General features: G+C 55.1%; 12 protein-coding genes across 12 annotated transcripts; 5 read left to right on the forward strand and 7 right to left on the reverse strand.

The window, feature by feature from the left end:
- Positions 1-678: 678 nt before the first annotated feature.
- Positions 679-1,819, forward strand: BO95DRAFT_455335 (NAD(P)-binding protein; the record flags this gene model as incomplete). Its single annotated transcript, XM_025588328.1, has 3 exons — positions 679-694; positions 718-1,330; positions 1,411-1,819. 3 exons carry the CDS (start codon positions 679-681, stop codon positions 1,817-1,819), a joined length of 1,038 nt encoding a protein of 345 aa, XP_025439606.1.
- A 140-nt stretch (positions 1,820-1,959) lies between these two features.
- On the reverse strand, positions 1,960-3,350 carry BO95DRAFT_484272 (uncharacterized protein; the record flags this gene model as incomplete). Its single annotated transcript, XM_025590335.1, has 2 exons — positions 3,038-3,350; positions 1,960-2,930 (listed from the first exon to the last, which is right to left on the reverse strand). Exons 1-2 carry the CDS (start codon positions 3,111-3,113, stop codon positions 1,960-1,962), a joined length of 1,047 nt encoding a protein of 348 aa, XP_025439607.1. The 5' UTR covers positions 3,114-3,350.
- A 1,636-nt stretch (positions 3,351-4,986) lies between these two features.
- BO95DRAFT_502687 (Oligoxyloglucan reducing end-specific cellobiohydrolase) lies at positions 4,987-6,372 on the forward strand (the record flags this gene model as incomplete). Its single annotated transcript, XM_025591058.1, has 4 exons — positions 4,987-5,546; positions 5,625-5,741; positions 5,810-5,858; positions 5,921-6,372. 4 exons carry the CDS (start codon positions 4,987-4,989, stop codon positions 6,350-6,352), a joined length of 1,158 nt encoding a protein of 385 aa, XP_025439608.1. The 3' UTR covers positions 6,353-6,372.
- Positions 6,373-6,956: 584 nt separating this feature from the next.
- On the reverse strand, positions 6,957-8,670 carry BO95DRAFT_475447 (prolyl hydroxylase family protein). The gene is made up of 2 exons (XM_025589857.1): positions 8,348-8,670; positions 6,957-8,292 (listed from the first exon to the last, which is right to left on the reverse strand). Exons 1-2 carry the CDS (start codon positions 8,628-8,630, stop codon positions 7,121-7,123), a joined length of 1,455 nt encoding a protein of 484 aa, XP_025439609.1. The 5' UTR covers positions 8,631-8,670; the 3' UTR covers positions 6,957-7,120.
- A 335-nt stretch (positions 8,671-9,005) lies between these two features.
- On the reverse strand, positions 9,006-10,359 carry BO95DRAFT_394981 (uncharacterized protein). Its single transcript, XM_025583706.1, has 4 exons — positions 9,889-10,359; positions 9,646-9,834; positions 9,299-9,582; positions 9,006-9,237 (listed from the first exon to the last, which is right to left on the reverse strand). The coding sequence occupies exons 1-4, from the start codon at positions 10,342-10,344 to the stop codon at positions 9,117-9,119; spliced, it is 1,050 nt and encodes a 349-aa protein (XP_025439610.1). The 5' UTR covers positions 10,345-10,359; the 3' UTR covers positions 9,006-9,116.
- Positions 10,360-11,088: 729 nt separating this feature from the next.
- On the reverse strand, positions 11,089-11,641 carry BO95DRAFT_445413 (uncharacterized protein). The gene is made up of 2 exons (XM_025587144.1): positions 11,429-11,641; positions 11,089-11,379 (listed from the first exon to the last, which is right to left on the reverse strand). The coding sequence occupies exons 1-2, from the start codon at positions 11,477-11,479 to the stop codon at positions 11,206-11,208; spliced, it is 225 nt and encodes a 74-aa protein (XP_025439611.1). The 5' UTR covers positions 11,480-11,641; the 3' UTR covers positions 11,089-11,205.
- Positions 11,642-13,214: 1,573 nt separating this feature from the next.
- Positions 13,215-14,326, reverse strand: BO95DRAFT_484275 (uncharacterized protein; the record flags this gene model as incomplete). The annotated part of the gene is made up of 4 exons (XM_025590336.1): positions 13,215-13,530; positions 13,579-14,076; positions 14,132-14,256; positions 14,302-14,326. 4 exons carry the CDS (start codon positions 14,324-14,326, stop codon positions 13,261-13,263), a joined length of 918 nt encoding a protein of 305 aa, XP_025439612.1. The 3' UTR covers positions 13,215-13,260.
- Positions 14,327-15,285: 959 nt separating this feature from the next.
- Positions 15,286-15,973, reverse strand: BO95DRAFT_445415 (uncharacterized protein). Its single transcript, XM_025587145.1, has 2 exons — positions 15,421-15,973; positions 15,286-15,354 (listed from the first exon to the last, which is right to left on the reverse strand). The coding sequence occupies exon 1, from the start codon at positions 15,896-15,898 to the stop codon at positions 15,683-15,685; it is 216 nt and encodes a 71-aa protein (XP_025439613.1). The 5' UTR covers positions 15,899-15,973; the 3' UTR covers positions 15,286-15,354; positions 15,421-15,682.
- Positions 15,974-16,056: 83 nt separating this feature from the next.
- Positions 16,057-17,825, forward strand: BO95DRAFT_369350 (MFS transporter; the record flags this gene model as incomplete). Its single annotated transcript, XM_025582864.1, has 2 exons — positions 16,057-17,181; positions 17,253-17,825. 2 exons carry the CDS (start codon positions 16,057-16,059, stop codon positions 17,823-17,825), a joined length of 1,698 nt encoding a protein of 565 aa, XP_025439614.1.
- A 1,346-nt stretch (positions 17,826-19,171) lies between these two features.
- Positions 19,172-21,633, forward strand: BO95DRAFT_369308 (trypsin-like serine peptidase; the record flags this gene model as incomplete). The annotated part of the gene is made up of 5 exons (XM_025582862.1): positions 19,172-19,328; positions 19,397-19,680; positions 19,732-19,906; positions 19,982-21,154; positions 21,248-21,633. 5 exons carry the CDS (start codon positions 19,172-19,174, stop codon positions 21,631-21,633), a joined length of 2,175 nt encoding a protein of 724 aa, XP_025439615.1.
- A 421-nt stretch (positions 21,634-22,054) lies between these two features.
- On the reverse strand, positions 22,055-23,942 carry BO95DRAFT_475449 (Zn(II)2Cys6 transcription factor). Its single transcript, XM_025589858.1, has one exon. It carries the CDS (start codon positions 23,877-23,879, stop codon positions 22,182-22,184), a length of 1,698 nt encoding a protein of 565 aa, XP_025439616.1. The 5' UTR covers positions 23,880-23,942; the 3' UTR covers positions 22,055-22,181.
- A 315-nt stretch (positions 23,943-24,257) lies between these two features.
- BO95DRAFT_445416 (MFS transporter) lies at positions 24,258-25,753 on the forward strand. Its single transcript, XM_025587146.1, has one exon. The coding sequence runs from the start codon at positions 24,309-24,311 to the stop codon at positions 25,734-25,736; it is 1,428 nt and encodes a 475-aa protein (XP_025439617.1). The 5' UTR covers positions 24,258-24,308; the 3' UTR covers positions 25,737-25,753.
- Positions 25,754-25,777: the final 24 nt, after the last annotated feature.

Genomic DNA, 25,777 nt, shown 5'->3' on the forward strand with positions numbered 1-25,777 from the left:
CGCCTTTGTAAGCAATTATAGCAGTGTAGCCTTCCTCAATACCTAAAGTTATATGGTTTCTGCGTTATTATTCTACCAAGAGTGATTGACTGTGGTATTTGATGGACATTGCTTCGACGAATTGCATCATACAAAGCATGACGTTTACTTTGGAAGATATAGACGATATTAAGTGCACTTACTTTCTAGAGCGGTATATGACTTCATCATTGTACCGCTGGACACAGTACTCACGAAAGTGCTTAGAAGTGAGACATGAAAGCTTTCTACCTGCAGTATGGAAAGTAAATTACAAAATAGAGAAAGGTTTAGAACAGAACTCAGGGCGGGCGGGTGTATGCACCGCACCCTGGATTTGATCATTACTGCGGCACATCGCGTCATAACTCTTCGCCGGTGAGCATACGCTAATGCAAGTGCGGATACCTACATGCTTTTCACCCAAAGACCAGACTATGTTGAATGTAGACAATAGGCACTGCTGCGTAAGCATGCATAATCATTGTCGGGTAGTGTAGAACCCGGTAGCCGAAGATCGTCTTCATCGGATCCCGGTTTGCCCACATCTACACCGTGCCCTATCCTTAGTCACACCAGTATGTATCGATAAGTATGAGAACCGCCGTTGAGATGCGCGCTGTCTGAGAGCGATCGATGCACAAACTCTCCGCATTTATCATGGCCTCCCTTCCGGGTTCGTGATCTCCCCAAACATAGGCGCCGGTCTACGCACCTTCCTGTACTCGCAGCTGTTCGTCACCCCGCCATACCCCCGCGCCTCCTTCGCCAACCAGACCATCATCGTCACGGGCTCGAACACAGGCCTGGGCCTCGAGGCCGCACGTCACTTCTACCGTCTGGGCTGCGCGCGGGTGATCCTTGCGGTCCGCAACACGGCCAAAGGCGAGGCCGCCAAGGAGGACATCCTGCGCAGCAACATCACGCATCGTTCGGACGCGGGTGCGATCGAAGTCTGGTCGCTGGATTTGTCGAGCACCGCGTCCACAATAGCCTTCGCAGAAAGAGTAAAGCGTGAGCTAGATCGAGTCGACGTGTTGGTTGAGAATGCAGGGATCAACACCGGGGAATGGACGCTTTGTGAGGGCCATGAGCAGGCGGTCCAGATCAATGTGCTGAACACCTTTCTTTTGGCGCTGATGCTGCTCCCAAAGCTTCGGGCGACAAGGCGGCTCGCTGCGGCGGATGCTGTCTACCCGCACCTGGTGATTGTGAGTTCCGAAGCGCATCGGTTGACTGCCTTTCCGGAGATCAAGGCCCCGGATCTTTATGACGGGCTGAAGGTGAGGGAGCGGTTCAGTCAGCAGGCTAGGTATGTTACTGTCTTTTTAATGTGCTTGTGCTTGTACGATTAGAACCATAAGGTGGGTGGCTGATCATTATGACCTAAAGATATCAAGCCACGAAATTGATTGAAGTACTCTTTACGCGGGAGCTGGTGGCAAGACTGAGTACAAAGCAAGAAGACGATGCTGATGGCACCCCACCGGTGATTATCAACATAGTGAATCCGGGGCTCTGCGCCTCGGACCTTGCTCGAGCCGAGCCGCCTTCGCTGATCGCATGGATAGCCCGTCGAATCTTTGAGCGGACAACTGAAGTTGGAGCGAGGACATTGGTGCTCGCGGCCTCGGCTCCGAAGAGCTCCCATGGCGAGTTTCAAAGTGACGGGAACAATCAGAATGTTGAGGGTTGGATCTATACCGAGGGTGGGCGGAGGGTACAGAAGAAGGTCTTCGAGCAGACGCTTAAAGTCCTGGAAGAGCGCCGGCCGGGCATATCCCTAGAGGCCGGTCTTTGAGCAACAGGGGAATCAAGCATGGCTGGCCAAAGGAGCTTAATTGTTAGACTTATTTCAATATTGACTTGGACTATTTTGGAAGGAGAGATTAAGAATTATTCTGTGGGTAGCTGTCAGGATGAATATACTAATATCACAAATCACGGGTATGTTTTGCCCTCGTCACACACCCACTTGAACACCTCCTGAGTATGCTCCCACACCTTCTCCACCGCGCCCTGCTCTCTCGTCCTCTCAATCTTGATATTTCTAGGATACGCCTCCCCATCCCAATTCAACCAGTAAGACCCACCCCCCTTAACCCCATCACTACCAACAGCAACATCCCCATCCCCGGCCCCCTTGGCCTCCCCCACCAGCCGCGAAGGATACCTCGGACTCGTGGCTGCAAACAAATGGCGCTCGCCACTCTCGCCAATGGGCACCAAGAAAGGCGCCAACACCTTCCCCAAGACCGCTGTCAAGACCCTCCCCGCCGGCAGCTCGCGCATCGCCCCCGTCGCCACCCCGGACGGATACGCATGCACAAACGAAGTAGCAGGGTACCGCCGCGACAACTCCTCGAGGAAGAAATTCCCCATCAGGCCCGCATGATGCCCGCACTTCTTGAGCGTGAACGTCTCCTTGAGACTCAGATCCTTGAAGTCGAGCTCCCCCGCCCCGCCTGCCCGCACCGCCACCACCGGATCCAGCACCGAGACCACCCGCGACAGCCCACCGGAACCTTGCTGTTCCGCAGCAGCAGCAGCCGTCAGCAGCGGCATGAGCTGGGTCACAAAGCGCATCCGCGCGTAGTAATGCAGCACGAACTTCCGGTCGAGCCCCTCGGCGGTCTCGTCGCGGCCCTTCAGCGTCAGATACCCCGGGGTCATGAAGAGGAGGTTGAGGCGGGACTCCCGGGCGGCGATCTCGGCGCAGACGCGGTCGACATTCGTGAGAAGGGAGATGTCGGCTTGCAGGAAGGTGGGCTGCGCGGCCGGGTTGATGGCTTTCAGGTCGGCGATGGCGCGGTCGGCGGCCGGTTGGCTGCGGCCGATCAGGTAGATCTTGGGGGATGGCGTGTACCGTGCTAGAGTCTGGGCGGTGGAGAGGGAGATGCCGGAGGTGCCGCCTACTTTGTGGGTGTTAGTGTTGATGTATATTAAGGGGAGGATGGGTGCGAGAGGACGTGATTCCAGCGGGGATTTGTTTTGTATTGAGGGAAGGGATTCGGCGTACCAAATACTGCGACGAGATTGGGGATCGCGGATTTGAGGGTCGCATTGTGCGCTTGGATGGTTTGGAGGGTCACCATCGCTGCTTTTGGGACAATTGTTTCTTGTGGGATGTCAACGGATGGGTGATTGTATTGGTGGTGTCTTGGTGCGCCGGCGGTTCGTGGATTGGGTATCAGGCTAACGGCGATAAGCTTTGGTGTTGAGTTCGTTGAGATGTTAAGTTGGTAGGATGTTGGGGACGAGGCTTTAGGGGGTTCGAAAGAGATATCCGTTCAATTCTGATTCTTTGGTACAGGAGACAATAATAATCTAGCAGTGCGTGTGGTGTTTAAATCAGTGCCAGAAGCCTGGATTAATAACAGTAGAAACGGCGATAAGAGCAGTCTTGAGATCAGCGGGGGCTTAATCCCATCCGATCCCGCCAAGGCATAAGCCGAACACGGAAATCCACCTAATCTCCTAAACTCCTGCCAATAGGATCCCACCAAGATTGTGGCTGACGTTAGCCACCCTTCTGGCTGACATGAGCCACACTTTGCAAGCTCGACAGATCATCAACCACAATACAACTGTGTTTGAAGTTCCAGGCACCCGCATGGTAGTCCATGAACCTATCAAAGGATATTATCTCTAGCTAAGAGGCGGAGCAGACAGGTTCGGGTTCACCCGAACCATGCCTCGGGGTTGTATGCGGTGCCTACTAGGTAGCCTAAGCCCGAGAAGGTAGATAACGAAATGTTGGCCTTTCACGATCATGCGTAAGATAATTCGAGACGTGGACACGTCGCGGTCGACAAGTTCACATTCGACAAAGCTCCGTCACATCAACTATCCTCTGCGATCAGTAGTTGTGCTGAAAGACAGGTGATCCAAACATTCGACTCATGTATATCGGCAGTAACAATGGCCAGAGAAGATGGATAGGTTTTCTAGCTTGCGATTTTGATCAGTTGTTGCGCCAATCTAAATCAGAACGGGATATTTGATAGCCATGTCCATGTCCATGGTGATCCATCGCGGTGAGGAACTCCACTTCGTCTGGGACTCAAACTCGCGTCAGCAACAATATCAGTTGAACATGTGCATCTGTTTGAAATCCAGCTGGGTGTCGCTCTCTTTATACTTCGACAGACAGAAAGGAAAGGAATCGATGGTCACAGTCGATCGTAAATCCAATATAAATCCCAGCTTGTTTAGATCGCTTAGGCAGCTAAATTTCAAAGTCTCCTATTCCCCTGCGGAGTGAAATATCCGGTTTTAATAGTGTAACTGTACCTGAATGCGAAGAGAAGCTGACGGCAAGCGAAAACATCGACTGATCGTCATTTCATAGCATTTTTCCAATGCTGACATACGAGCGGTAGCAGCCAGCCACTGCTAGTGATCGTCAGGAACATTGTGCAGAACACTTCAAACCCCTGCACACTTGCACTCTTGCTTCCCATGTAGCACTCAGACCGCGACTCAGAAATCCAGCACCTGGATAGCTGGCGCAATCAGTCCACCGGCTTCGCAATACATGCCGAGGTCAACAAGACGCCCAGAAGTACCGAGCAAATGCCAAGACTGAAGCACTTGCGGGGTTTGCGGTATGTTCCCAAGGGCTCACTCACTACGTGGCGCCATCGCTGTTTGCAATTGAATGACTGCAAAATCATTCCTTATTGCCTCATCTCGGCAAGAATGGCCTGCAGGTGCTAAAGACGCCATGACGTAAAGCGAAGAATCCCCAGGTAGCAGGGGAACGGGGTGAAGAACCCATGTGGCGGGCTTCCCCTCCCGATTGACGGAAAATCTCCCGAATGGGATGCTAGCCCTAGAAGAACAACTCCGGCGGGATATGCACCCCGCAACTTCCTCAACCCGGAGGACTATAAATTCCCCCGCAAAATTTGCGGAGTACTCGTCCATCAAGTGCGAGAGTCAATTGGAAAACCATACTCAAGCAAGATGAAGCTCACCGGCCTCGCCTCGTTGGTATTGCCCCTGCTCCTGTCACCCTTGACGACGGCAAACCCATTGCCCAAGTCCAAGCCGAGCACCATCACCACCTACAGCGAGACCGTCATCTTCGACCCGCCCTCCAACTACACCATTCCCCGCACGCTTTATGCACGTACGCTAGAGCTTCCGTCCGGCGTTCTTCTCTCGACGTGGGAGAACTACTCGGGCGACACCGACGGCCTCGTCTACTTCCCCATTTACCGCAGCACCGACCACGGCGCCACCTGGACAGAGATCTCACGGGTCGAGGACACGCACAACAAGATCGGGCTGCGCTACCAGCCTTTCCTCTACTACCTGGATCAGAAGCTGGGTGGCTACCCCGCAGGCACGATTCTGCTCGCCGGCAACAGCATCCCCGAGGACCTGTCCACCACGGAGCTCGACCTGTATGCGTCGCGCGATAACGGTGTGACCTGGGAGTTCGTCTCCGAGATCGCCAAGGGTGGCGAGGCATTGCCGAACAACGGCTTGACCCCGGTGTGGGAGCCGTTCTTGCTGGTGCAGTACGTAGTATCAACCATTGACTGCCCTACCCGCAGCCCATACCCAGTCTCTCTCCTCAGTCACTGACCCAACACCAGCAAGGGCAAGCTCATCTGCTACTACTCCGACCAACGCGACAACGCGACCTACGGCCAGAAGCTCGTGCACCAGACCACCACCGACCTGAAGAACTGGGGCCCCGTCGTCGATGACGTGTACGTTCACCCCCTCCCCCTATATCCCTGCCACCCTACCCTCAAACCAAAAGACTAACAAACAACAGCGCCTACCCAACCTACACCGACCGCCCCGGCATGCCCATCCTCGCCCAGGTCAGAGCCCCCTCTAACCAAACCCACCCACCCCAGCCCCACTAACCTTCCACCAACTCCAGCTCCCGAACAAAGACTACATCTACATCTACGAGTACGGCTCCTTCTTCAACACCTCAACCTACAGCTTCCCGCTCTACTTCCGCATCGCCAGCGACCCGGAGAAGATCGCCGCCGCGGAGGGCCAGCGCCTGGTCGTCTCCGACGGCACGCAGCCCACCTCCTCGCCCTACGTGGTCTGGAGCCCCTACGGCGGCAAGCACGGCACCATCATCGCCAGCAGCGGCACCCAGAGCTCGATCTTCGTGAACCGGAACCTGGGCCAGGGCGAGTGGACCGAGATCGCCACCCCGGAGAGCACCAGCTACACCCGGGATCTGCGCGTGCTCAGCGAGGACAACGGCCGGTATTTGTTGATCGCGGGCGGTGGCGTGCTGAACGGCGCGGATAATCAGGTTACGGCCAGTTTGGTGGATTTGAGTACCGTTTTGTGAGGGGTGTACACAATAGGGATGGGGATGGGGGATGTGTTCTGTACATATGCGTCAGGAAGAGGGAGAAACAGGGGAATTTGGGTGAGATAAGGGAGGGGATTTATGCATTTAGCTCCACAAGCAGGTGGTTGTAGATATGGAAAAATTTATGATGCCATTGCCATGTGCCTGTGCCCTGCGTGCGTCTCTTGCGCGATAGGGGATCCGTGGTAGTCTTTGGATTGATGTCTCATTATGCAGGAGGGAAGTCGTGAGTCGATGAATAATTCACTATGCCACTCAATTCGATTTGCAAGGGTTTTCAAGAATCATGCTTGCGGATTCGTTGGAGAAGGTACTTATTTTGGTGGTCGGGATAGTAGCGCAGTCCTTGGGTCATGTTGCTGGGTGAAAACTTCCCTTCCCTTTGTCTATCTTCGAAGCGCAGAGAGCAGAAGAAACAGGATGCCCCCACTACACGGATGCGAGTGATTCAGGTCACTCTGGATCCCAAGTTGGGACAGGGTGGACTCAGACCACCCCCCTTAACCACCGCACCAGTTGGAACGCAAGGCTCCTCGGAGGGAGTAGCTGCGGTGGATGACGACCGAGACAGGAACAGTGACTCTATTCTCGCGAGTCTAAGGTCTATGCTGTTCTCTACAGCTATACAACATATAGTATCCGATCGGACCCACCGTGGGGATCCCGACCGGGTCTTCGGCCGAAAGGCCGAACAGCGGAAACAAAGCAGGGATGGCGGTGCACCAAATGCGCCGGCGCATCCTCTCATCCCTGTCCCGGCTTGACATCGTATTCTACATCACTTCTAATGATATACTTAGCCCCCTTCCTCACCCCAGTCCCCTCATGCAACAACGCCCCGTTCGACTCCCCGTGCGGGAACAACGCGACCGCGCCCATCACCGGCCGCACGGGGTAGGCATTCAGCGTGCCTTCCCTGGCCGCCGGCAGGAAAAAGGTCGTCTCCCCGCCCTCGAACTCATCATTCAAGTAAAGAAGGAAGGTGTACATCGAGCTCTGCCGGTTGTCCTCCGGCGAGGCGTCGTAGACGTATTTGTCCTCCGGGGTGATGCCCGACGGCGGCCAGGCGCCGTCGATGTGGCACCGGTACTCGGCCCCGGGGACGTAGCGGTACACGCGGAAGCGGCGGTTGAGGCCGCGGACCTGACATCCGTTGATGGTCTGGGGTACGTGGGGCGCGATGCGGGCCCAGAGCAGGTCGTGGAAGGCGGTATCGACCACCCAGTAGAAGTTGTGGGCCAGGATGCTCATGTCGCCGTCTTCGCGGAGGGGCGCGTCGGGCAGGAAGCCGACCGATTCGCCGGCGGCAATGATGGCTTTGCATTCGGCGGGAGAGAGGATGTCGAGGGCGAGGCCCAGGCCCGGGACATAGGGGTGGGGGTTGTATTTTGTGGGTGGGGGTGTGGACGAGAGTGCGACCGCGTTGGGAGCAGTGGTATAAAGGATGGCGGGGTGGTGGTTAGGGGGCTTGCGCTGGGGGCCGGGCGTTGTTTCGATGATGCGGAGGGCGGAGGGGGAGGTTGGGGCCGATGTGAGGATGGATTTGTCGAGGACGGAGGCGTAGACCTCGAGTGGTGGGCTCGATGGTCGGAGGTCCCAGATGGATTGGAAGGCAATGGGAGAAGTAGATGGAACCGCTTCCGGGCTTAAGTCGATGGGGGTGCTGACGCGTAGAACAGCATCAAGAACGCTGAGAAGGTCCAAATCCCTGGCGGTGCGCTCGATAGTGGCTTTCCCTTGCATGCCGGGCTGCGTGGAGAGGCCACTCACGACGTCCAGATCTCTCACCCAACGACACAAAGCTCCGATTTTCGGTTGTTCCCCCCTAATTCTCATCTCTGCGAGTAGGACCCTGGCGTCAGTGTATTTCCCGTCGGCCATAGCGCCGGTGATGCGTGCGGTCAGATTAGCGCCCTCTGTGAAAGTACGAGTCAGTGGCGAATTTCAAGGAAAGACAAGAATTAGACGGACCAGCGCTGTTCACGCCTGTCGTACATGCCTGGCGAAAGTCATAGACCGCGGCCCGGAGATCTTTGCATGCTTTCGACTTGGTTAGGCTGGGGTACTGTGTGAGGGTGGTGAGCGTTTCAATCGTGATATCGAGCTCCTCGTCCGAGACGACCGTCTGGAGATTTTTCGGCTCCAGGGAGCCTCCATCTGGCGGGGGCGTTAGAATTGAGGTGGTCTTAGACGCCTTTTGCGGCAGATCGACCTGATTGCTGCGCTTTCGCTTGGCAGATTTGGACTTGGCCATGGTGATGTGATTGTGCTGGAAGGGAGGGGAAAGTTGACAGGTTCTCTCAATCTGGGGATGGAGTCGATGCTGGGCGCAGGATTGTGGGGATGACTAACCCTTATCTGATTCTTGCCGAGGTTCGGACCCACTTTTCGAAGATCGCAAACTTTCGAGTATGTTGTTGAACTTCGTTTCTAGTGCTTGTGCAGGGCCAGCAAAAGCTCGCATGGTTCACTAAAGGTACATCTTCTGAGGTTCTCGGCGGGAGTGATGTTGTGAGCAAGTATCGGAATAGCGTCTCCCGCACCTTTCTAGCAAGCAAAGAAGAGGCGCCTCAGGACCGTTTAAGTGACCTCTGAAAATATATTCAAACAGCAACAAATTCAGGTCGTTGCGCAAGGCTGGCCAAAGGAATGGTCTATGATTCTCGACATTTCCGTTTGACCAAGTATCGTAACAATTTATCTCTATGTACAGACTCCATTTCTAATAGTCGCATTCGCTCTAGTCAACCAGGTGCTGTACAATAAGATCGACTTCTTCATCCACAACATCGAAGAAATGCTCCGGTGGGTACTTAGCAGTCCAGCCGATCTGGTTGCCGTGTACAGCAGTGAACGAACACCTATTTCGAATCATTAGCATTAAATACCGACAAAGGAGCGGAGCAACGACGATGCACATACTTCCCACCCAGGACCACCGGAACAGCCGACGGTGGAACGCCAAGCGCCTCACCCATTCGAGCCAACACCGACTCATCTGCATCCATGACGACCTCATCGTCGACCACATTGTGCTTAGCCAGTCCCTTAGCCATGGCGGCGTAGACATCGTTCCACGGCAGACTGCCCGAGGCCGCAAGAAAAAACCCGTTCTTCCCATGACCGATCTCGTCACCCGAGAAAATCTTGCGCAGAATCTGGAGATACAAGTCCGCGGTATCAGCGACGTGGCTTACTGGCCAGCTCTAGAAGTGTGTCAGTGGGTGTCCCCCTTGAAAAACACTCGGAACAAGACTAGTTTTGCTCACCGGATTATCGGTATCCACGCGGTATACGCGACGCAACTTCTTCGCGGCTCGCACAATGTCAACATCCTGGATCGAAATCTGATTGCCGAATCCTTCCCCTCGTCCGTATACCAGACAGGGCGCAAAGATGTAGCTCCGCACTCCATGGGCCTCTGACATGTCGATCACGTTGAGATTGGCATTTGCTGGCTGTATGAACACTTAGTAATCTCGTGCAATATGCCCAAATCAGGTTGTACACACCTCGATGACGAACTCATGCGGCGGTGTCGCATTCTTGACAATGCCATACAGCTCCGGATCGGTATCCAACAACGTTCGGTCGGTCGGGATTCCGGCATGGCGGCTGAATAGCTTGGCACCCGTTGTCTGCAGGAAATGTACGTCCAGATTTGTCCTTTGCTTGACCAGTCCCAGTGCCTTGATCAAGGTGGGTTGATGCTGTCCAGTGAAGGCATCGATCAGGAAGTAGATGATGGTGATGTTGTTGTCGACGATGAGCTGGGTGACGGTTTCATGATCGTGGATGTTCGCTATCAAGGGTTCGGCCCCGTACTGCTTGACTTTCTCGCCTTGCTCTGGTGTCTTGACGAGGGCGTAGAGCGTTTTGTACGGCGGGAGCTTGGCGTTGTTCCAGCGGGCGAGGATCGTCCCGCCGAGGTAGCCCGAGGCGCCGGTGATCAGAATGTTATGCGACATTTTCGAAACTCAGACTTATTGAATGATTGATTCTGCATTGAAGTAGGTCATAATCTCTTAGGTACTTATATCCACCAAGCCGTACTTTTGACAGGATCCACTGCTTGTTTGTTTGTCAACCTGTCAGTCAGCCTTGTGTTGCTTGGTGCCTATCGATAAGCATTACTAATGGGGGAAGTTGCGGATTTGTCATTTGTCATTCGTTCTTACTCATGACATGAAAAGTAACTTAGGCAACAACATATAATTAGACTGGACCCGGTGTACATACTACCTGGGGCATGGAACGGCATCATTCGATTTTCAAGCAGGGAGCAGAGCCTTTCGTGCCCCGGCTATGCCCCGCAACAAACGAGCCCCTGATAAATATACTTTACGCCAGTCGAGCCGGTCCGCCCAAGCCGGCCCTATTTTGGACAAATGTTAAATCAACATAAGCATCTATAGCTTGTCGATATATCCTAATGAGTGCAGCAATGAGAGTCTTTCTCACGAATCTATCTTTATCTTGAATGATCAGCAAAGGTCCGATGTCTGAAATTGAGAGCTTAGCACGTCCGTGCATAAATTTGGAGCAAATAGCTAAATCATCACTATCATGGAACAGTGTTTGTGTACCGCGTGTTTGGAAGGTTTTTGGCTAGATTAGCTATTTAACACCCTGTAAATTTAACATTTTCGGTCAAAGTAACTGGAGAATGGCAGGAGCTTCTAGCACAATCCGGCTACCTGACCAACGATCAATTTACATACATGGTCTCGAATCTCGTGAGAAACGACTAAGTACCCGATGACGAAATCATGGAATATCACCATGTACTACATTCCGAGAACCCCGCCTTCACTCTTCGCTGCACTTCCTCATCTCTTTGCAGCACCCGACTGCTGAGATCCGCCACCCGAGCGGGTGGTGCCTTGCTGGGCTGAACCAGCAGACGAGTACGCTGCGCCTGTGTTGGAGCTCGTTGAGCGATCGCCAGCGGATTGAGCCCGCGCTGCAAAACCACCTGAGCTCATGTCACCCCCGCCTTTGGCCTGTTCATCAATGAGAAGCTGGATTGTCGGGATCGACAGAGGGCTTTACCTGGGTCGACTGGATTCGCGAGCTATCTGACTTGCTCATTGGATTTGGCATGTTGAATTCGTAAATGTCAGGTTGAGATAAATGTTCAAAAGGGTTGTTTGGACCATGGAGTAAATATTGCTGGATGCGTTGCCTCTCTGTTTCCTTTGTCGACGTGAGAAATGCTGTCACTAGCTCTTATAATAATTGAATCGTGATGAAGGCAATCGAGTGTGTGTTCAGAATGATATCATGAGAGGAGGGGATCCGAGACTTTAAATGCTGTGTCCATGGCGAGAAGAATATTCTAGGCCTCGTAATTACTGACTGGGTGTGGCGCGTGACACACAGTCTCACAAAGCAGTCCACATGACTGAAGATTGTTCTACGAACCAAGCGTGGATTACCCTCGTCAGCTGGGCTGTGTTTGCCTCTTGTAATTGAGAGTCGACCTCTTTCATCGGCTCGTGAAACAATTCGCATAAGTTCTAGTCAAGTCATCGCTCCAAGTACCAGTCTTTTCAAGGCACCGCAGAGTCCGAACGAATGCACGATATCGAAAGCCTTCTCAAGCTTTATCACGTCGGCCACCCTGACAAGCCACTGAGCGCATTCGCATCTTCGGCGCTGCAGAACTCATCGCTATCCACATAGAGCCTGTGCAAAGATTCTGGAATCTTGGTCCGATCCCACACAATCATCACTTGCGACTTCGTAGCTCATCGAAAGAAAGTAACTGGTTGGACCCAGGTAACAGCCTAGTATTCATCCAAAAGCTATCATTTGGATCCATTTTCTCACCGGGCTTTGGTAAAGCTTTGCTTAATGTTCAGCAAGATCACAACCTTCCTGGTGGCCGGAATTCAATCTTTGGCTCAGCAGAGAATGAGTTGAGTCGCTCGTGTAAAATAAATGTTTAACCATTGTAAGCCTTTCCCCTGACCAGAGCGTTGGTCGGCCGGAAGGATTGTAGCGAATGCGCATGCAAGAGAAGGTACGAGTTTGGAGCGAGCGAGGGGACTCAACGGTCTATTGACAGAGGAGATGATGCGGGGAATCTGGAAGCGGCTTGCGTCAGTCAGATTCATCCAGGAGGGACTCCAGTTATCCTCTCAGATCCACAGTACCCGGTGATGCGCTCTGTATACGCGCGAAATAATCGAACCACCAAAAACAATCCATTTGCAGACTATGCATAATCGACAAGTCTCTTATGATACCACGCTCTCGTTGTAGAAAGGAGAGCTTAGCTAATAAACGTGTCGTGCATGTAATTGACTACTGATAATTCTGGATAGTCATAGCAATTCAATTCATTTTTCTGTCGACTACCGTTTGGACTAAGATTGAGTTGGCCCCGGTCAGGGAGTGTGATTCAAGATGCAGTATTTTCTTTTCCGGGTCTAAACTATCTTCGGGTAGAAGAATGCATAACGTTCAGCTTTTGGATATGTGGTCTACCATGGTAATGTTTACCCTGTGGCGGGGTAGTGAATGACTACAGGGGCGGGATTAAGAGGATTATATAAGTATAACAAGCACGGTTCGCTCGCTGCAATAGGCAATCTTTGCGCTAGTGGACGAGGAAGACTTCTGTCATTCACTACTGTGTCGTGGCCTAGGTTCGATTTGCTACTTAATTACCGCTGTACAGTACAACAACGGAGTTCGGCAGGGGAAATAACAAAGGTGCATTGGAGTAACCCAGGTGTCTTTCAGTCCTCATTTTTGCCGGGGTAGCCCTTGCACAAAACTCTCGCAGTCCAGGACGTAGGTGCGGAATGTCTCGCATCGTCAGAGAGCATAGGTCATCATCAAATCCATCCCACAATTACATGATATCTCTGACAAGATCACTGACACTTGGTCCACATGTCAGTTCCTGAGAGACTGATCCACGGTTTTATATATTCAATGCCCTCGATGCCTTCGTGGTCTTCGTGGTCTTCGTGGTCTTGGTTCTCTTCATTGCCTCCAATGTCTTTGTCGTGTTCGACAGGACCTGGCAATACTGGTTCTGGCGTGCCTGGTAGTCCCATCTTGATCCGCTTCCAATAGGTGTACGTCCCATAGTAGTAGCAACGGAATGCCTTGTGAAGTTTCCCTTCCACTGCGTCCTGGGACTATGGAAATGTCAGACTCAGCAAATCAAAAGCAATCCTTATACATACCAGCCAGTCCACAAACTCGTCCATTAAGGCAGCCTCATCCTCAAACCACTCTTGATGCTCTTCTGTCAGAGGCTCGTCCTCGGGAAATACGACCGACAGATCGAAGTCAATCCAAAGCACTCGTTCCGTCTCTCCAGAGCATACTATCATATTCCTCGGGGCAATGTCACTGTGCAATACCTTCGCCGCGTTGATCTCGGACAGAACGTTCCGCAACGTCTTTACCCTTGACTGGGTGTAGTTGATGAGTTCAAGTTGTTTCATGCCGGGGACGTACTCGATCAGAATCGCCTTTGGGGGCAGCTCGTCGTCAGTGAACATGTGCAGCTCAGGCCAGAGTGTCGGGTCCGCAAACGTCATGTAGCCGTAGTAGTCAGGGATGACCCCTCGCGCGCAGAGTCCCTTCGCTTTTAGGCGTTCGTAGGCTGTCACCTCGCGCATGCACATGCTGATTTCGATATCGGGGTTATCCCACTCCTTTTTAGTATACTCATGGAACTAGGCGGTGTCAGAATGACGAGCAAATTGGAGAGAAATGACTGTTGCGACTCACCACTTTCATGACACAGTCCATTCCGTGCACGGCGACTTTGCAAATCAGCGAGCTCTCACCTTCCTTGAAAATTTCAAGAAAGGTGAGCTCAGAAGGCGAAAGCTCGAGCTCTTCTGCAACCATTTCTAATGAGGTAGGATAGAGCTCGATGGAAAATTGATGAAACGTACGTGGAAGTGACGAGCGTGGAGACATGTAGAATGAAGAATGAAGTAAGAGGCGGGTGCTTGGTTGCTTTGGGCGATTGACTTGATGCCCCAGGCATCGAACTGTTTCCACCCATCAAGTTTCAGTCTACCTTCCCATTCACTTAAGTTAGAGCAGACCCTTATGTCAAATGTCACTTGAAATATGCGGCAAATCACGAGGGTTATGGGGTCATCCTGAGAGACCGCGAGTTTGTGGCGATTCGGCGGCTTGATGAGCCTCGAAAGGGGAAGTTGGAGCTGTCAGACCCGGTTCCCTGGAACGCTTCGGGCACAGTGTTTGACCCACGACTGACGATTCTTCTCGGGCTTTGATGTCTGGGGATGCTTGCTGCCGATGAGGAGAACTGCTTTCTCGAATGAATCAGCCAGCTTCCAGTCGTCATGCTCTGGGGAATAAGCTGTCTTAACATTTGAAACCTGGGTGGCCTTACTTTAGATTGATATGCAGTCGGGGTTTTCTCATTGGCTACGCTCTCGCTTCGGGCGCATGTGCCAGGCTGCGGTTTGGGCGGTCGCTGGCAAGCTGATTTATTTCACATTTGGCTCATTTATGATGTAGCGTTCCAATGTCGTCAACTAGAAGGGTATTGCCTACGCTTGAAAAGTCATAGTATTTCCTCCTGTGTCACTTTTGAGGTTTACTTGAACCTGTATCTCTTGCCCGAATATGTCTCGGGCGACGCGGCTTGCATGACAGCTGGGCGCTGGCCGATCAGCTTTCCGTAATCAGCTTCAGCCTCATCAAACTTACAAGTCGGGTACATCGGGTCTGGCCTAATCTCCGAGACCAGTCATTTCCCTGACTCACACGCAGTTTGATCACCGCCTCCTGCGACCCATGTGCATGGGCCCTGCCATAAGCACGGCTTGACCTCTTCACGTGTCTCCCATGCGGCGCGTCCATGCAGATTTCTCCGTATCTGCAACCCATCTCAACACGGCTATCACGAGGCCGAGATCTGAGACCTCGAGCGCCAGATCAACCGAGCGCCCCAGACCCCTATAATATGACTTGTATGATTTGATCCTGAATATGCATATTTGATTTTTGAACGTTATGCTGACCGCACTTCCTCTCAGACTTCTTCACTCGGACCGCATCGACCCAGACACTTCACCAGCGAATACGAAGTACCCGGCCGGGCATACACAGCGTGTCCCAATAGACATGCACTTGGCCACCATTTGTGATTCATCTTCCTTTTTCCACCGTGCAAAATTGGGTTTCGGCGTACCCTTGATTGCAGGGTTGATGACAAAACATCGGATTCCGCTGGAATGGATACGATGGCCATCAGTCAGCCAGCGGTTGGGCACTGACATCACCACCTCATGTCAAAGCTCAAGCACGCCACGAGCTAGCGACTGACAGCTCGACCATCACCACCCATCTCCATGGATCGGTAACTCCGGGGGTTAAACCGACGACTCCCCCTGCAAAGTACAGCAAAATAAGGTTCTGGCGTGGCCAGCATAGTGCGGCTGTAGGGCTTAACTCCGGAGGTGGATTTCCAATCCGCCAGCCAGTTCCCGCCGGCTTAGGGAGCATTCGATGCATCAAGTAACAGCCTCGTCCGGGGGTCTCTTACTATAAAGATGCTCGATACGATCGCATGGTTTGTTTGTGTAGTCGATCCAGGTAGATCTCATCATGAACTATAGGCAAATCTGATCTAGCGATTCCATCAAAGTCTACTCTACTCAACGAAGACCGCCATGAATAGTCTGATCCGTGATGCCCCCTTGGGGCAAGTGATTCGATGGGTGACCAAGAAGAAGTACTTCAAGTACCCCGAAGAGGAGGCAGACTTTGTTTTCCCTCCCGAATACCTGCAGGGCCTGGCGCGACTCGGCGTGCCGGGCATTAAAGCCCCACCGGGGAACCGACCGCAACAAAGCGAACAGAGCAGCTCCATCTTCCACAACCAGCACGCCGATCAGGACCCAGAGAAGCTGTTGGACAAACCTATCCCAGACGATAAGAGTGAGGCTGACACACTACCCCCGGATTTTGTGATGGTGGATTGGTACGGGCCGGACGATCCAGCGAACCCACAGAACTGGACTCAGACGAAGAAGGCATTTGTGGGGCTTATCATATTTCTCTATACGTTCATTGTGTATGCGGGGTCAGCGATCTATGTCTCGTCGGAGGAGGGGATCATGGCCGAGTTTGGCGTCTCGACCACGGCGTCTGCTCTGGGGCTGTCATTGTATGTGTTAGGGTACGGAGTGGGGCCTCTGTTCTTCTCTCCGCTGTCGGAAGTCCCTTCCATCGGGCGCTCCCCGGTGTACTGCATTACCATGTTCTTGTTTGTGATTATCTCCATTCCACTCCCACTGGTCCACAACTTCGGAGGCCTGCTGGTGCTCCGCTTCTTGCAGGGCTTCTTTGGAAGCCCCTGTCTGGCCACGGGAGGGGCGACAATGCAGGACATCTACTCGTTGCTGTACCTGCCTTTCGCACTCAGTGCCTGGGTGACCGCAGCCTACTGTGGACCGGCTCTGGGCCCGTTGATCTCGGGCTTTGCCGTCTCCGCCATGGGATGGCGATGGTCGCTGTGGGAGATCCTGTGGGGAGCCGGCCCCGTCTTCGGCCTCATGTTCCTTCTGCTCCCCGAGACCTCCACCCCGACGCTGCTCCACCAGCGAGCGCGTCGTCTGCGCAAATTGATCGGGTCGAACCACCTCAAATCGCAGTCGGAGATCGTGCAGGCCCAGCTGAAGCCGTCCGCCATCATCATCGACGCGATCATCAAGCCCATCGAAATCACGGTTAAAGACCCCGCCATTCTCTTCGTCCAAGTCTACACAGCCATCGTCTACGGTATCTACTACTCTGTACGTTCCCTCCCCCTCTCCCTCCCCCTCTCCCTCCCCTCCCAAACCGATACTAATTCCGCCCCCAAAAGTTCTTCGAAGTCTTCCCCCTCGTCTACCCGCCCCTCTACAACTTCACCCTCGGCACCATCGGCCTCGTCTTCCTCTGCGTCCTCGTCGCCTGCCTCCTAGCGGTAGCCATCTACTTCGCCTACCTCCTCTACTACCTCATCCCCCAACTGCTGCGGGGGGTCCCGAAAACCCAAGAGAGCCGGCTGGTCCCCGCGCTGATCGGGTGCTTCGGCCCGCCCATCGGCCTGTTCCTGTTCGGGTGGACGGCCAACCGCCACATCCACTGGATCGTGCCCACGATCGGCATCACCATCTACGGCAGCTCGGCGTTTATCGTGCTGCAGTGCGTGTTCGTCTATGTGCCCATGTCGTACCCGGCCTACGCGGCCAGTCTCTTCGCGGCCAACGATTTCTTCCGGTCCGCCATGGCGTGCGGGTCGATCCTGTATGCGCGCCCCATGTTCCTGAATCTGGGGATCGGGAAGGGGGTCAGTTTGCTGGGCGGGTTGAGTACGTTAGGTGTGATTGGGATTTTTGTGCTGTATTTGTATGGGGCGAAGTTGCGGGCGAGGTCGAGGTTTGCGATTTCTTAGGGGAGGTTTGTTTGTCTGGGTTGGGGTAGGAAACAATGGGTTTGGGTGGGGTGGAGCGATTATCGGGTTATGTGAGTTGGATTAATCCTAATGGCTGATTGGTAGATTTTTTCTTCTGTCTTGAGATACCTAGAATGAATACCTGGTTAGCGAAGTTCATATTTTGCTGTGGACTTGGGAGGTTGGAGGTGGACCTCGCTATGTATTTGCAGAGCTGAGGTATCCTGAGCGACGACGGATATATCTGGATCGCACATCATCACCGACAACAATGTTACTGTCCTGCAAAAAGTCCTACTCAAATCCAAAGCCATGATTTCTAGGTTCAATCTCCACTAACTGGAATCACACTCTCGCCTGGAATTCTTCATGATCACGTTTACCTCAACACGCGCCACCAGCCGGCAATGGAGATACCCGGCAATAGTCTAGAATGGGGGCGGGGCACGTTCAGGTACGGCGACCCCGTCGCTCGATTATCCCACATTGAGAACACAGAACATAGAAATTGGCTGATTCTGCAGGAGTGCGCAGTCAGATTGGTGAATTCGGGCGAGGACAGGCCCTGCAGCCTCGGATCTAGACTGCTTCCCCGCTGCAGGAACGGGATCCCTCATGAAGAATGGGAAAAATACCCGACGGCTGAGATTCACCATGTCAAAGCTTTGATGTGATGGAATTGGTGAACATGGGCAATCAATCGGATAATATAGGTAGAGAGATGTTGTTGCTGTGAGTTTGTGGTTGAAGGTCGGCTGTAACACATGAATTAGCTAGAGCAATGTTACTTTATACTGCGGGCTGGGGAATGTCAATATCCAGCTACAATCATCTAATCCTTCTGCCAAGACCCATTCCCCCTGCAGCATGTAAGAGCTAGCATCTTGCAGGAGTTGATACGAAGGAGTCTTCAGCACATGCACTCTCTGGCCAATCTGCTCCCAGATCTGGTCTGAGAATTTGGATGGTATGCATGTCCTAATGCAGGAGACTGTGTTCGTCGGCAACGGATACCTTTCTGTCGGAGCTCACACGCCATATCACTATCACATTTTCACGGTTGCATCACATAACCTGACCTCCAGCTGAACAGGGTGAGCAGGATATTCTCAGGCAGCCACAAATACGGTTGTCGAGGGAGACACATGCATCAACACAGCTGAAAGGGTCGAGCGACACGAGGGGGAAACATCTAGCGACGATGAAGCTATATAAGAGGGTTCAAACCGGCCAGAAACATCACTCTCATCATCATCGCATTCATTCATCTCTGCAGCGATTTAGTCTCTCTCTCTCATTACACATTTCACACATTCTATCTTTCTTTTTGCACCAAAACAAAAGTCATGCCTGTCGTCGCCGCCACTTGGACGCTGCAAAGCACGCCCTCCCAAGCAGCCGAGTCGTGCTTTGGTCTGCAGCAGGAGGGCGGCGAGTCCGTCTTCGAAGACGAGCGCCAACTCGTTGACCCAATGCACCTTGCCCCCGGGGGCAAGTACCGCTGTAAGAACACTGACCCCACCCTCCTCTGTTGTCCCTCACGAGATACTGACCCGATGTCTCTCTCGCAGCCATCGTCAAACTCTTCATGCACTACGCCGGCCAGTCCCCCAATGACACCCGCTACGCGATGGGCACGGGCTGGCTCATCCGGGACGACCTCCTCGTGACGGCAGGCCACTGCGCCTTCGACTGGAAGGAGGGCTTCGGCCGGGCCAACGAGGTCAAGGCCTACATCGGATACAACGGGAAGGGGTCGATCGACAGCCCGTCGGCGAACGTGCAGTTCCGGCACGGGGTCCGCATCGTCACCACCGAGGGGTGGCTGCACTCGTCCTCGAACCGCCACAACGACGTGGCCTTCATCCAGTTGGAGCGTCCGTTCACGGCGGTCACCCCGTTCCAGTTCTCCGACACCCCCGTGGCGGGCTCCGACTCGATCGGGGTTGTCGGGTACCCCGGCGATATGCGGTACAAGGGGGAGCCGGGCGCGCAGATGTACGAGGAGTTCAAGGCCGTGCAGTGGAACCGCCAGGCGGCTGCGAACCATATGCTGGAATATCGGATCGATACTTACAAAGGTAGGCGCCCAGCCTGCCCCCCTTTTACCTCTCTTAGCTATGTCGACAGCCAGTTAACACATGTGCCGATGATAGGCCAATCCGGCTCCCCCGTCCTCCTCGAGAACCAACCCCACATCTCCATCGGCGCCCATGTCTACGGCGACGTCGGCAACAACTCCGCCAGTCCGATCAGCAACAGCAGCCCCAGCACCGCGGACAATCTCCTCCTCGGCAATCCCTACACAGACTACATCAGCGTGTTCGAGAGCTACCAAACCTACCCCGTCCAAAGGTCCGACCCGCAAACCGGCATCCAGTACCTGCTGGTCGACCGCCTCGGCCAGCGCCAGACCCGCACCGCGGAAGAGAACTTCTGGGACGACCTCAAAGACGTCCTGCATGTCGGCGCGCCCATCGTCTCCGGCGCCCTGACGACCGTCAGCCCGTTCTTGGGGCCGATCGGGGGCTCCGTGGCCGCGTTGGCTGGCACGGCCATCTCGGCCGCGGCGCAGAAGTGCGCGGAGAGTGGGTTCGTGGATTCCACGCCCACCACCACCACCACCACCCTTGTAAGTGGTAGTGGTCCGAGCACCACCCTGTCTGGAGGGAGTTCGTCCCCCGGCTCGGCGCAGGAGAGTATCCTGGCCGAAGCAGCGCTGCAGGCCTTCCTGAGAGCGGACGCGGAGAAGATGAAGGAGCTGGGGATCAGCACGAAGATCATGGTCGAGTACCAGAAGGCGGCGGCGGACGCGGAGGCGGTGGCGCCCCGGCTGCTGCCGGCGGTGGTCATGCCCGCCGCCCTGCAGGTCGTCCAGGACGTGCTGGCGGGCACCAGCACCGAGTCCGCCATGGTGACCTTTGGGACCGCGTCGGCGGCCAAGGTGTCTGCGCTGCGCTCGACGACGGCCACTTCATCCTCCTCGATGGCCTCGTTCACCGCGACGATGGCGGGTGAGGACAGAGGGCTTAGCGCTGACCCCTTCACTACTCGGCTAGTCCGCGCGGCGCAGCAGTCCCCCGGAGATGAGAGTTTCTGGAGCACGTTCAGCACGGTACTGTCGGCGGCGAGTCACGGGGTCGGCGCCGTGCAGACGGGGCTGTCGGTGGTGAGTCAGTTGATCCCCTACACCAAGGCCAAGGGGGCGGAGAGTGCTTTCGATTCCTTGGCGGAAGAGGAAACGCCCATGGACCAGCAAATGAAGACCCTGGGCCGTCGCGCCCTGTTGGCTGGGGCGACTTTGCGCGTGCTTCGCGACTTGCCCTCAAGTCAGCTCGATCAGCTCGAACAACTCCCTCTTCCGGTTTCGGTTCTGCAGCAGCAGAGTGCGCAGCATCACGGCCTTGTGGATGTCACCGGAGCGAAGGAGGAGGAGAGCTTCTTCACCGCAATCCAGTCGGCAGTGCAGAAGATCGGGCCCTCGGTCATGAAGTACGCCCCCGTCGTGGTCTCGGCCGTGCGGCCGGTGATCGCCGCGTTGGCGGCGCCCAAGTTGCAGCAGCAGCAGGCAGAAACGATGGTGACGGCGTTTGGAAATGGCGAGTCGAGCTATGCCTCGTCGAGCTCGCGCGAATCGAATGGGCTGGTGGTGCCGCGCGTGATCCGGAAGAAGACGAGTCAGAGCTTCTATGACAAGGTTATGGGCGCGAGTCCGACGAACGGTGAGTTTCTGGATGTTCCGGTGGGGTGTGGACATGAGCTGACCATGATTCCTGCAGGTGTTAGTGTCCGGACTGTCGTTGTGTGAGAGGACTGAGCAGGCTGTAGCTTATCGATCTGCTGAGGTAAAGATGAGTAAGGATGATAATCGGGATGGGTTGTTCTGGGAGGATTGAGCTCAGCTACGCTCTGTGATGTAGTGATGTCAAGGTTTATGTGATTGAGAATGATGTGTTCTGTAATTGTGGCGTGTCTATATATGTGCACTCTACTCAAGCTATGACTTGTTTTGATTTCAAATTCAAATGTTTGTCAAAAAGAAGCCGAGCATTCTGCAAGTGGTAAATCGGAGTTGTTAATCAATGTATAGTAGCTGGCTGTTTTCCGAACCTTGTCCAGGCCAATGGTTTTGTTTTGCTTCGGTGCAAGGCTAATCATGCTTTACTGTTGTCTCCGGCTAAGAGAAAAGAGTCGATGCGTCAGAAACATGGGGTTACGAGAGCCCAAACCAATAGTGAGATAGATTATACGATCATACAACATTTAAAGCCACCCTAAGTCCAAAAGCCGCTTCAACGAACGCGGTCATGTCACATTATAGAACTCTCAACGCTCCTTGATCGGCCATTCCACCGCCTACAATTCGTCAACATCGGCCATCTCTCCTCGTTGAAGCTCCTCCATCATATTCTGCACCCATCTCGTCATGGTCTCCTGAAAGACCTCCTCTCTCTTAATTAGCGGATTCCCAGGATTCGTCGACCTCCCCAAATACGCGCTCTCATCCAGCTCCGGCCGCCCGTGCTTCAACAGGTAAACAGCTAGATGGTACAGGGTCACGCTATTGGTGACCAAAAGCCCCCCAGCACGAATGACGTGATGCTGCTGGCGCTGCGCACCCCCCCGCGAAACCCCATCCCACCAAGCCTTCCACATATGCAACGCGCGCTCCATCGCGGACAGATCCACCGGGAGGATGGAGGTTTGCGCCTCGAGCAGCAGCGAATGTATCGCCAGAATCAAGAGATTCAGATCCCACGCCGTCAGCTTCGACGACGCCCCCGCTGCCTCCAGACCACCCCCCCGCGCCGCCGCCGCCGCCGCTGCGCCCATCAACCCCCTGACCGCGGACTGGAAGCAACTCGAGGGATCCTGCGCGGGTAACGCGGCCCAGCCCGACGCCGACCACGCGCCCCAGCTCGCCTCGTCGCACGGGAACGACGCCCGCGTCTCCTGCGGCGAAAGCAGCGGCTTGCTCCCGCCCAGCAGCGCCTGGTAGCAGTCCACGGCGTAGACGCCCCACAGCACGCGCTTGCGGGACTCCTTGGCCACCCACGGCTCCCACGCGCGGGCGTTCCGCGCGGCCACCGTGCACTCCCCGTGCACTTTCAGCAGGCCCTGTTGGCGGACGGCGGTCACGAGGAGCGGGTGCAGGAGCCGGGCGGCGGCGCGTTCCGCGCTGCCGCCTTTGGCTGTGCTGGCGAATTGGCTGAGGAGGAGGGCTTGGAGGTCGGCGAGGCTGGGTTGCGTGGGGTGGTCCGGTGAGCGGAGGCAGGTTTTGGCGAAGTGGGTGGGGAGAGAGCTGTATAGGCGTTTGGCGTCGGTTGGGGATGTCGGGTCGGTGGGGTTGAAGGCTGCGCCGATGGAGGTGATGGTTCGGATGAGGATGGGGGGCGCGGAGGCCAGGTGGAAGGTGGGCAGATGGAGCAGGGGGAAGAGGGGGTGGAAGTGCGCGAAGAAGAGTCGGGCGTAGGTTTCGAGGCGATGCACGGGGATGGTGATGCGGTCGGCGGGTTCGGTCTCGAGGGTGAAGTCGGCGGGCAGGCGGAAGTTGTCGGGCGAGATGATGGGCCCTGTGTCGTGCAAGGATGTGCCGGGGAGGGGGGGTTGATGGAGGATTTGATCTGTATGCGCTGTTGTAGTTGTTGCTCGTGGTGGTTCACGGAAAGCAGTGGGATTGTCCGGGAATGGCGTTTCGGGCGGCGTCCAGTCCCACGATGTCATGTCGCCGAATGTATCGAAGCTTTCGATGTCGGCTAGCTGGTTGAGGAAGTCGAGGTCCTCGGTTGACAGCAGACCTGGGGAAAGCCAGTCGACAGGCGGATCGAGGGCTGGGCTCACGTCGAGGCTGTTATCCCATCGACCTTCGCTGCTTGTCTGTGGTGGGGATGGAATCGAGCTGGTCTGCCTGGGCGTGGCTCGGCGGGCGCGCTTCTTGCGCTCTGCCCGCTCGCAATGCCATCCCTTGTGACGGCATCGTGAACAGGGTGATCCAGATTGATCGAGGTTGCAGCGTAGTTTGGAATCGGCGCATTTGACGCAGCTTTTGTTCATCCTTGCAGCGCTGGTTGTGGTGGTCGGGAAATGCGAGCAGCGGGAATAGTGATCTCGGACATTTCCGAACGTTGGGGGTTCGTGGGGGTGGGAAACGTCCCTGAGAAATATTAATAGGGCAGCACGATAAGGATAAGTTGCCGCTGCTGCAGCCTTGTGGCGTTCTCGATCTGCGAATGGCATTGGCTGTGAGGGAGCAGAAAGATCTCTTATCGTGCTCGGGCTTTCGGGTTTAGTGCAGACTGTGTGTCTGTGAATTTCCGAAGTCCCGAAATCCCGATGCCTGTGGTTTGGGGCCCTCCACGCTGACACTCACTGGGTATAACAAGACCAGGCATGCTCCACCAGCATCATGTTTCTATCGTCAAAACAAACAATCATCAATTGGTTCTCATTCTCCAAGAAAGCGATCGTCTCCACACCAGCAAAATGTCGTCGATCGAAGCCACCCAAACCACCAAAAGCCCTGCGGCGACACCATCACGCCTCTGGTTCGATCGCTTCTGCTTGTTACGCCGTCGTGAAGACCCACAGTCATACTCGCCATGGCAGAAACATCTCATCGTGGCTGTAATCACTCTATCTGCCTTTACCGCGCCGTTTGCGTCCTGCATTCTCTTCCCCTCGTTCACCACTCTCGTGGAACACTTTCACACAACAGAAACGCAGGTGGCTCTGACCACGACAGCATTCCTCTTAGGGCTGGCCGTGGCGCCCCTGTGGTGGAGCACGCTCAGCCAGCAATACGGCCGCCGGCCGGTCCTAGTAGCCAGCTTCATCCTCTCCACCATCGCGGTGATTGTCTGCGCCGCGTCCGACTCCCTCGCCCTGATGATTGTGTTCCGCTTGGTGGAGGCGCTGGGCTGTTCCTCCGCGCAGAGCGTGGGTGCGGGCGTGGTCGGCGATGTCTTCCCGCCGACGGAGCGCGGATCCGCCCTGGGGTGGTTCTACCTGGGCACGCTGATCGGACCCCTGCTGGCCCCCATTATCGGCGGTGCGCTCCAGGTCTGGCTGGGATGGCGCTCGATTCTCTACTTCATGGCCATCTTCACCTTCAGCGCCGCCGTCATCACCACGCTCTGCCTTCCGGAGACGCTCGTCAAATCTACGTTCAACAACGAACCTCAACAGCAGCAACAGCAGCAGCAGCAACGGTGGTACCAAGCGCTCAAACGGGACATCATGGGCCCGCTCCCCAAGCTGAAATTCCTGCTCGTCCCCTCCATCGCCCTGACCATCGCCTACATCAGCATCTGCTTCGCCAGCCTGTACTGCTTCAACTCCACCCTGCCGTACGCCTACGCCGCCCAGCCCTACGACTTCTCCCCGATCGAGATCGGCCTGTGCTACCTCAGCAACTGCCTGGGGTACGCGATCGGCAGCCTTGTCGGCGGCAAGCTGAGCGACGCCCAGCTGCGTCGCCACCAGGCCGCGCACGGAGGCAAGATCCACCCGGCCGCGCGCCTGCGCACGGTGTGGTACGGGGTGGGCTTCGTGCCCGCCGGATTGGTCATCTACGGGTGGCTGGTCGAGCGCCAGGTGTTTTGGTTTGCGCCGCTCGTCGGCGCGTTTCTGTTCGGGCTGGGGCTGATGCTCGTCACCGCCACGGTCATGCCGTTCCTGGTGGATGTGCGGCCGGGCGCCGGGGCGGCGGTCGTTGCGGATCTGAATCTGGTGCGGAATCTGCTGGCGGCGGTTGGCACGGTGGTCTCGCCGATTGCGGCGTCGAGTATTGGGTTTGGCTGGTGGATGACGATCCTGGCGGCGCTTTGCGCTTTGGCGGTGGGTTTCTTGGTGATTGTCGTCTGGAGGGAGTCGGTGGAGCGGAAGGTGGAGAGGGATCATGAGGTTGTTTGATTTGTGCTGTTTCGTGTCAATTGGCATTTGCTGTAAAAATT

This window comes from Aspergillus brunneoviolaceus (genome assembly GCF_003184695.1).
Source record: "Aspergillus brunneoviolaceus CBS 621.78 unplaced genomic scaffold BO95scaffold_57, whole genome shotgun sequence".
Taxonomy (NCBI): domain Eukaryota; kingdom Fungi; phylum Ascomycota; class Eurotiomycetes; order Eurotiales; family Aspergillaceae; genus Aspergillus; species Aspergillus brunneoviolaceus.